Consider the following 10,472-nt stretch of genomic DNA (forward strand, 5'->3'; position numbering starts at 1 on the left):
TATTTAATTTCTTCATATTGATGGCAGATGAGAAACACTAGGGCCAAACTGGGTGTGTACATGTTTAGTAGCCCAAAAATAATAATAAAAAAAAAGGTAGGACATTATTTTCTATCACAACAGATGAAAAGGTCTTACCTGCCACCCTCTGGGCCACCAGACCTTCTACATTGAAGACTTCCTCTGGCTCAGCGTCTCTTGGCTGAGATGATGCTGAGGCAGAACTTGGGCTCCTTTGGGACTCTGAAACATCTGAGGGCTGGATGCTTGTTGGGAATGTGCTGATGGGTTTGAGCTGAAGGTGGGGGCYTAAAGAGGGAGGGAWCTGTGATGGACCACTGGCTGCAGAGGAGTAATTTGGAGATCCTTTGAAAGGTGAGGGCTCTGGTGAACCTGGCTTCCCAGATGATGTGTGAGTTATYGACAGATTGCTAGCCAGGCTGGGCACTGGARCTGCTACGTTCAGGGCAGCATCAGTCTGGAGGGACGGTCTGGTTTGGCTCTGGGAGAAGGACGGCTGCGTGGTCACCACCATGTCCCTCAGTGGAGCACTTTGGGATTTTGATACGACTGAACGGCTGGGCTCCAGGTTCAACATGAGTCGGTTAAGGGTTTCGATAGACTGCTCGATCTCTTCCTGAGAGGCACTGTGGCGGTGTGGGAACTGCGGCAGGCTGTGGTGAGTGGACATTGATGCAGATGGAAGTGGACTGAATGTGATTCCTTCAGTTACTGGCTCCTCTGGAACTCCAAATTGCTGCCAGACATTGAGACCACGTTGGACGGCGTCCCTGCTGCTGGTGGTGCGGGTGGGAGCCTGTGGCATGGACTTTGGCTCGGCACCAAAGGAACGAGAACGAAACAAGTTGCCGTTCTGGGTAGCCATGTAATTTTCCAGTGATGGAGTTAAATCACTTTGGATCAGAGCAGCAGGTTTATCAGATCTGCCGACACGTGGCTGAATGGTTTCCAGAGGTTTCTCTGGGATGTTGCGCTCCAGATACGGCACAGGTTCCTGGCCATTGATAAGTGACTCAGACTGGTAGTAAAGATCAGCTGGTGTAGCTCGTCCATCTGTGGAGGAAAACGTCCCCAGACTGTCCACGCTGTTGCCCTCTTGACTGGTGGGCAATTCATCATCCAGGATGTCCGTTTCACGATCAATACCACTGTGCCCATTTACATGGACCTGGGCGGGAACCAGGTGAAGCATTCCTGCAGCGGCAGCAGATGTTGGCGTGGACAAGTAGGCCTGTCTGTGCAACGGCCCCTCCAGTCCACTCAGTAGTTGCTCTAATTCCTTCTTCTCCTTGCGACTTATTGGTTGTTGTGCTGGTGGAGCTTGTTGACGGACTGAAGGTAACGCCTCATCCAGGGCGACGCGAGTCTGGCTCACAGTGGAAGCGTGAGGTGCTGATGTGGCTTCATCCGTTCGGTCAGTTTTGATAGAGGCAGTGGAGTTTCCTGAATCGCTGCTCACTGACAGGGCGTGGTCACCAGCAGGTGGAGCGTGTTCAGCAGCCGTGGCTGGAAGGCCATTAGACGTGACCGTTCCTTCACCAGACTCCTTTTTACGAACTTTGGCATAGAGACTCCCGTCCAGAGGCCCCTGGGTGTGAATGACGTCTGAAACAAATAGAACAGAGTCTGTTTAGAGTCTGATCAACAACGTGTCTGTTCTTCAGAACCCATTTATATTCAGCTGCCCACACATTCCCATAGCCACAGTGACTCGGCAACTACCGATTCAACTGAGCAATCTACTAAAAATAAATCAAGACATTAAGAAGAAAAGTGTGTGCAGCTATGAAGAACGGCTATGCAGCCAACGGCTCTGCTGGCGCATTTCCACTTTTCTACCAGCTTCAGGAAATGAACATTTACTGCTGATTGTGCTGTGGAAAATATGAAATCACCAGGGTTTGCCCTCTTTTTAGCTAACCATATAAATATGTGCCATCTGACTAATACTGGTCAATCAGACAAAGATTTTCTAGTATTTACAGCCTCCAGCTGCAGCCAAGGCTTGTAAGGATATAGGGTGTCCCAGTCAGAAAGATTTAGTCATCACTGGAAATTTTCCTCTCACTGACAAAGAAAGGCCAGAAGGAAACGAGCACAACACAYCAGGAGAGGCACTTCAAGTTAAAACAGAGCCCCAAACAAAGCTCTTTCTGTCAKCRGTGAACAAGCAGTCAACTTTCTGCTCGTCATACAGGGGTCAGAGTTCAGATAAAAGCAATACCTGGTTCTTCAATCCTCCACAAAACTTTCTCAGAAACCCGTATCAAAGCATGAACATGTACCGTTKTCTGATTGTCCAACAGAGAGGAGCTGCTGTGTCTCTGCAGCCTGCAGTTGATCTCAGCGGTAGTGAATAGGGGGCGCTGTCGCAGCCCGGTGGGCCGGGCGCCTCCTGGGCTGACCCAGGCAGACGGCCAGGGAGGCTGGCATAGAAAGTAAACGTCTTCATGTTTGACGTGATGCACAGATGATCAAGAAATGACACTCAGTATAGCTTTAAACACAACTTATAAAGGGCCAAGTCCTGCAGTGGAATTTAATAAATATGCAGTTATGAGTTTTAAAACTGATTTTTATTCATCTGCTAGATTCATATAATTTAGACTAAAACAAACATACAGGAGAATTGGGCAGTGACCATGTGATTCATCCACCTTTACTCATCTCAGTGTGTGTTGCCATAGTAACAACCTCAGCATCAATTTCTGTCAAGACTGCTGGACATCAAGCTGACCTGGTGAGTTCTGGGATCTCTTCAGCTGTTTGTAAACTTTGTAAAGGACGATCAGAAGAGTCCGTCATTCTGACCGTTGTTACCTCCAGGTGGAGCCGTGGCGGCAGATTTCCTGCATCAGATTCTTGTTGCTAAGTAAACGGWACATCCACACRAACCARAACTGATGWCCAGCTTTGTTTCACTTCRTTTTCTCCTTCACTGTTCAGGTAAACCAGCCAGGTGTCTGCAGAACCAAAACCCATTTCAGTCAACAACCAGGTGAAAAGTCATTCTGCTCGCCAACATATTCCGGCTCAGTCGACCTGTCGTCATGTTTTTGGACTTTGGCCGGAACCTGGGGTTCCTGGGCAGAACCCACACATGTACAGGGAGGACATGCAGACTCCATGCTGGAAGATCCGAGTCGTCTTGCTKCAAGSCAGCAGTGATACCAACTATCACAGTTCAAACCCAAATCTTGTCACATGTCCACTGAACGTCCAGCTGGTCTGAAAAAAGTCATCACTGCATATTTGTAAAGCTCATAAAAACGCTCTGATATCAAGCTGTGCAGAGTCCTGCAGACACGTTTAACGCTCAGATAAACATAGACATTACSCATGAAGGRAGCCCTTTGCGCTCTCTAATTTCAGCACCTTTTTTATCACCTGTCCTGTAGTCAACAMTCCCAGACGTACTACCTCAACACGCTGCGCTGCAGCCTGGTCCAGGGAAACGGCAGGAAGCCAGCAGGTCTCCTACCTGTGTGAGCGACAGACAACCATTCATCCCCCAGCTAAGGAGGGAAAGCCGGATCAGCAGAGCGGCTCCTGGCTGCTCCTCCGTCTGCGGAGCCACTTTGTGTCTGAGCTGGAGCTGCCGGTGCTCTGAGGTCCGCTCTGCTCCACAGGCTGCCTGTTCTGTTWGGGCATGTGGGAGGTCTGTCACAACAGTGTGTGTGATGATGCGTGTAGGTGGAGGCTGAGGGGCCACTGAATTCCACAGAACGGGGTTTGATGGAGCCTCATCCAGCTCTATTACACACATCCTTCCTTTACACACTTAATTCTGATGAAAACCTTTTTTATACCAACACATGAAATAATCCAGGAGCGGTTCTCCTTGCACCTGGATGCTGCTCAGTTAAAAACGCGGCTGCAATGGAAAGAGGAACTTGATCCAACATCAGATTTAACAAGCTGAGAGCCGGAGGAACTCCGCCCTGCTGCAGGCCGACCAGAACCAGAACCRCCAACTGTTTCTGTTCAGTTACTGCCATGAGAGAATCATTCTTTCTGAACTGTTTGGAGATATGAACCATTCAGTCTGCATTTTGTCAGAAGACTCCAACCTCTGAATAAATTCATAAACATATTTTACACCAATTCAAATCAGGTTTATGTCCATAACAATATGAAAAATATTTTTAATTAGGCTAAAAATGTCSAAYAAATTTCCCCAAAGCGTCTCAGTGTCCCAGGTCTCTGTTCTTCCCCTGATGAGGAAGATAAACGATTCCAGGACTTTAGTCATCCGTCCTTAAACTGATGTGACGAACGAGCAGCATCTCCTCTTGTACTACCGGACATCTAATCCGTCACTTTACACTTTCGTCTGCAGTCCAAACGACTATTTATGTTGATGCGTCTGCTGCTGTTTTCRTTTGCTTGAAATGAATCCACATAAGCCTCTACAAATAACCTTTGACTGAGCCGTCCATGTGGTAAGACGGAGCATGTGCTGAGCTGGTGTGGAGGGAAATGATCATTCTCAGATCCTCATCAACAAGAACAGCAGCTGATAAACTCTTAACKTTTTACGGATGTAATCTAAGGCRCGTTTAGGTGGTGCCAGATATTTTAAGGTTCTGTGAGCCATGTGGTGCAACTGTTTGACCTCTTCATCTTTGAACTTTGGCCTCTGACCCCCGTGGCAGTAGATGCCTCGTTACAACGGAAATAGCATGTTACTCCTGCGGCGTCCATACACACGTGTGCAGCTCCTCTCTGCGTTTGAAGYGCTGCATTAATAAAAAGCAGTCATGAAGCATGTTCTGGGAATGTTCCCCACGGCGACTCATAGCAGGACCAGAATAGCGCTACATGTATTTACATTTAATACGCCCCAGAGGCCGCGCATGATGCCGTAATCGTATGTAAGTTTAGTCTGCGGCCGTATTTGGACAAAGGTAATAGCTGAACGATTGATTTGCCAACAAAGGCTACTTTTACTGAAAGCCAGAGCTYAGTGATTCTTACAGAGGGTTTGGAAATACTTACACAAGATCTGCAACAATATGCAGTAAAGCATAGCTGGATCTGAGTGGAACTGGCAAAGTGCACAACCCCTTTATCCCCAAAACACTAGTCCCAGTAAGCACTCGTRTTGCTGCTCATCAAATATTCATCAGAAGTCGTGGTGAGTCGATRTCTGGAAGTGCAAAGTGTTTAGGACTGGAAAATAACGGACAACATAATGGAACAAGCAAAGTAATTGATTTTCAATCATGATGTCAGCAGTTTTACAGCAACCGCACATAAGAAAGTAGCAACAGCTAAAACATTGACATGAGCACCAGAGTGAAAACAGCCCCACCTGGTGGCCACATTACGACAAAGATCCAGCAGCGTTTCCACACCTGTTAGTCTGAAAGACTTCTGTTCCGTTTCTCTCTGCTCCGTGTCAAACCAACTAAATGCTCTGAGCAACCTGTTCCCCTCCTCACCTGTGGGGGCGCTGCACCAGGAACCACTGAAGGAAACGACTCAACATCCTCTGACTCTGTTCATCAGTTCTTGACCTCAATCTCAATCTTTTTGGGCTCTTTTGGGTTTTGGGGTGATWACGTTGGTTCAAAAGACAATTGATGAGAATGAARCAATAAACCAAACTCTAATGCGACCAGCCACTGATGTAGGACGTGCCAACATAGTCGCTTCATGATRATAAAACATGGCTCCATGTGGAATGAGGAGTATCGTGTTATGACAAGGATCAGGAGTGATGGGAGTATCAAAAGACAGAYGGTARCCAAAGAGAAGCGAGTTTCCCAGTGGAACCAGAATGAGTTCATAGAGAAGCCGAGGCCTCGTTGTCTCACAGCTCGGCTGAACGGGCCTATTCAGGAAGATAAACGACCCACATTAACAGGTCCCACGGGCCGGAGGACAATAAATAAGGCAGCAGAACCACAGAAGTCATGTGTTCATGTTGTTTTTGGGAATGCTGGGAGGACGACTGGAAACCAAAGGTTGGTGGTTCATGCTCTTAATTTGGCTTCAAACGTTTCAGATTCTTTTGGAAATAGATTGCTAGCTAGCTAGCTAGCTAGCTAGCTAACAAACACAAGGAAAGTACTTAGCAAGAAGAAGAAAGGGAGTCGAAGGGGAAAGATTTGTATTTGATGCTTTTATGATTTCTGTTCAACACCTTTGTTAGTCTCGATGTTTTAAAGTGTGTATAAATATGGCTAGCTAGCTAGAAAGATGGTGATATGGAAATTGATTTCTGAAAATGTCAGGAGAATTTTTCATGAAAAGACAGCAGCATACATGAACAGAAAGGCAGCAGCTTTGGCCAGAAGGAAGCAGCTAACGTACGGATATCGGGTTGCATCATCTGCTGTAACCTCGTTTTGCTTCCTCATAACTCTGTCCATGTATGGTTTATTCCAGATGGATAAAGGCCCATAATTAATCACATCCTTGGTCGTGTTTGGCTCGTTCAGCCGAATCAGCTGTATAAAGCTGTGCTGTTGACTGCTAACAGCTGGAATAAAGCTGTTTCCATTAGACGATAACAGACCTCCCATTCATTCAGACACATAATGGACAGCAGATAACCGGACCGCTCTGCAGCTCACAGACCAAGAAAACAGGCAGATACACCATTAATTCTCCTGGAAGTCCTTAAACAAAGCGTTTGGTTGTTAACAAAGCTCCGTTTCCCCGGTCGCCCTGCAGAGGCCCTCTGCCTCCGTGGCCCCTTCATGATCCAAACAGGGACACTCCACAGCACAAGGCACTTGTTGTCTCTGTGCCTCGACTGGAGGACCTTTAGTTCTCCATCTTGGTCGTTACGCAAYCAGAGCTGTTTGGAGTCAAAGCAGAATAATCTGCCAAAGCCTGGGACCAGACTCGGGCCGATAGCGTGGCAGCCTGTTGCCAACACAAAGGCCAAGACGTCAGCGCCGACCGGCCCCGACAAACCGACCCCAACAAACCTGCCAGGTTTGGGTTTTATTCCTTGATGGAACGTGACCTTCAGCGAACCACTGAAGGTCACCCGGCGGTGGGAACCGGTCAGCATCGTTACACGGTTCAAACGCTGCCTTTCAACCAGCCGTTTACATGAATCAGGTCCTGAGCCATAACCTGTAGGAGTTCCTCAGGGTTCTGCGTTCAGCCCAGTTCTTTTTATGTTTTCCTTTTGGAGTATTAGTTAAAAAAAAAAAACATCTCATTTTAACTTTATCCACTTTTCTTTTAATAATTTCAATCAAATAAATATTTAAATGTAACTGATGGCCGATGTTGGGAATCTAGCCGTTTAGTTTGCCGTGCATTACTTACATCCGGGTCAAATCCAGTTTAAATTGTTTTTTTACAGATCAATCGCTACAAAATGCTAAAGATGAATGAAGTTGATTTTAAAGTCTAGATCTGTTCAGTGATCCAGCTGCTTCTTATTCATCCGCAAACAAGCTTCACATTACAGCTGAAAACAAAGTCCTGGCAGCGTCTTAATTTAATTCGCTCCAATCCTAACCTGGATCCTCCTGGACTCAAAGTTTCCGTTTGACTTCCTGAAGCCCAGTTCTGCTGTTTGGTCTGCAACCGGACAGACGGACCGGGCTCGGCTGGGAAAACAACCACGACCCGGAGCGAACATGCATGAGGTCATCCAGGAATTGCTGGAAGASGAGAAACGGCAACTTTGTGGCAGGAGAAAATCTGTTTACAGAGAAATCAAGGTCAGTGGAGGTCTGAGCTGGTCCTGGAGACGTTACTGCTGTAGTAAAGTCTCTGGTACCAGAACCTCAGTTAACCTGACCACAGCTGAGAACATCTGGACCTTCAGGGCTGATGAGTCTCTAAATCACTGAAACTAAACTGCAGCCGGCTGAAACCTCTGGAGGTTTTTCTCCTCTGTCATTCCAGGAAGATCCCAGAAATGATCAAAATATCGAGACAAAACGGACAGAAGCCCCGGACCGACATCGACATTCACACAGCTAAAACATCCAGACAGCAGGATAAAYGCATAAGTTGATGTTACTTGGTGAATCAGAGGCTGTGGCTCCGCTGCGTCCGGAGGGTCCGACTCACRTGTCCTCCCAGCTTTTCTCCCCGCAGCGTCACAGAAAAACAGCAGCACAGCCGAACCCTGAGCTGCAGACAGCAGTCTGAAGCAGAGCAGCGCAGAGTCGCCGCCCCGCTGCGCCGCCGGACCAGGAGTCTGCGTTAACTCCTGCAGCTCCTCAGAGCAGCGGCAGGCGTAGCCGAACCGGGGAATAAAAACCAGCTGAGTTTGATCCTGCAGCCGAGGAAAAACAAAAACACAACAACCTGCCTCCAAACTCTGATAAACAAGGGAGGAACAGAAACTATCCAGCATGTTTGTGTCTGTGAGACGCTGAGTGCTCTGACAGGAATCCACCGAAAGTCATCTGGAAGGACGAACTCAGACCAACAAACTGCAGCTGAAACCTCTCTCCAGTATTCATTAACTTTTCCAACATCAATTGTTGATTCTTCCACAGATGCTCAATCAAATTTAGTTCTGAACTTTGACTAGGCCACGCTGCCACATGAATCTGCTTGGATCTGAAGCATCTCCGTGTAGCTCTGGCTGAATTTCCAGCAGAAACACCAGAAGCTCAGTGTTTGAGCAGAACCGTGTGAAACAGATGATTTTTGACTGACGGTTGATGGTTCCGGGCCAGAGCGCTGGTCCGGCCGCGCTCCGGCCCGGACTGGTTCTGACCCGAACAGAACCAGTCCGGGTCAGACTGGTTCTGTTGATGAGTCTGAAGTAGATCCAAATGGTTCTGCTACAAAAATCACATCATCACAACATGCAGTCAGTTCAGACTCATCATGTTGAATATTTTATATACATATAATTCAAACCTTACAGTAAAAACTGCAATAAATTAAAGTTTAATATAAAATCAATTAAATTCAGTTTTTAAACAGAATTTAAGACGAATCATTAAAATGTATTCAAATAAAAATGGCTGCTGTTTTTGTCTTGTTTTGATCCCACTAGTTCAGGATGATGTGACACACACACACGCAGACACACACAGACACACACACACAGACACACACACACACGCAGACACACACACAGACACACACACAGACACACACACACACACCTCCACAGAATGAGGTGAGACTTTCACCTGCTCTATTTTAGCAACATCTATTTCAGGCAGCAACACTTTATGAGCTGTGATAAAGGGAAGCCAAATGACCTCTGACCTTTGACTAACTGGGAGTCTAATAAAAACAGGTGGGGGAGGGGATGTGAGGACAGCAGCCTGACCCCTTCCATAACACACACACTTCCTGTTTGAGTGTTTTGTCGGGTTGGCTCCTCAGGGCGTGGCGTCGCTTCCTTTTTTGGGTGGCACAGAAAGCGGCGCTCTGGTCTCGGAGCGACCGCGGCCGCCTCAGGGGAAACCTCGCTCCATGCCTGTGGCTCGGCCCAGGAATGTCTGCAGACCCGGGTYTCCTGGGCCCGGTTGGCTTCTCTGTTGTGATAATTTCACCGCAGATGATTTGGGCCATAAAACCGTCTCCCTTCACCATCGGCCATCATTTACACCCGGGTGGGGAGATTTTCAGGACATATTAAAACACAACAAGTTTATGAAGTGAGGATATTTTTGATGCAGAGCAGATCGTTGGGACGGTGCGGTCCGTCTCGATCCGTCTCGGCCCACAACAAAACAAGAGCAGCTTTGGTTCAGAGGTCTTTGTGCCAATGATAGCTCAGTCCTGTCAAACACAGAAACCTGTTTACACTGTGAYATCTAGAGCGGATGGATCCGTCTTCATCCAACTGCTCAGCACCAAGACCTGCAGCCTCTGAACAGAACCAACCCAACCCTGGTGGGATCGAGTCCCAAAGCGGACCAAGTTCTCGGTCTGGTCCTACAGGAACCGGATGACAAAACCCAACAGCTGAGACGACCTCCACACATCACGCCACAGCGAATCTCCACGTCCACGAAACACAAATCTATTTAGACAAACTAAAAGGTCCAACATCATTGGATGGTCGGTAAAACTCTCAGTCCTTGTACTAGACCTTAGAGTTGGATCCAACCACAGGTTTATACACCTTCAGAACGGGTCGATGCGGTTCAGCATTCTGCCTGTTTCTGCATCACTCCTTCAGTTATAGGTTCACAGGACAACGGTACGGTTAGGGCGGAGCTACAGGCGTCACGGCACCGACAACAGCCAGTCAGTCAGTGGTCAGTCAGTCCATTGACTGATGGACAGAAAGACGTCACTGCTTGTGACAACCACACTTGTCGCACTAGGATGATGTTTGGCGTTTTGGGTTTACCTCTGGCCACCAAGTGAGAGTCCAGTTTCTCTCTCTGGGCCTCTCCGCTCCCTGGCTTCACTCTCAGTGGTTAATGTCTGTTATAGCCAAGTTGGGTGTGTCTCCAGTGTGTGACTGGGAGCTGTGGTCGACGCTCTGATGATGTCAT

The 10,472-nt window shown here is 47.6% G+C and overlaps 1 protein-coding gene across 10 annotated transcripts in view; it reads right to left on the reverse strand.

Annotated features, from left to right (window-relative positions):
• Positions 1 to 10,472, reverse strand: part of tns1b (tensin 1b) — an 80,789-nt gene that overhangs the window by 19,641 nt on the left and 50,676 nt on the right. For all 10 annotated transcript variants that reach the window (XM_017302033.1, XM_017302039.1, XM_017302027.1 and 7 more), the window contains one exon: positions 139 to 1,626. In XM_017302033.1, the coding sequence (XP_017157522.1) occupies positions 139 to 1,626 (1,488 nt within the window). The remainder of the gene's footprint in view (positions 1 to 138; positions 1,627 to 10,472) is intronic.

Source organism: Poecilia reticulata, linkage group LG2 (assembly GCF_000633615.1).
Source record: "Poecilia reticulata strain Guanapo linkage group LG2, Guppy_female_1.0+MT, whole genome shotgun sequence".
NCBI lineage: Eukaryota > Metazoa > Chordata > Actinopteri > Cyprinodontiformes > Poeciliidae > Poecilia > Poecilia reticulata.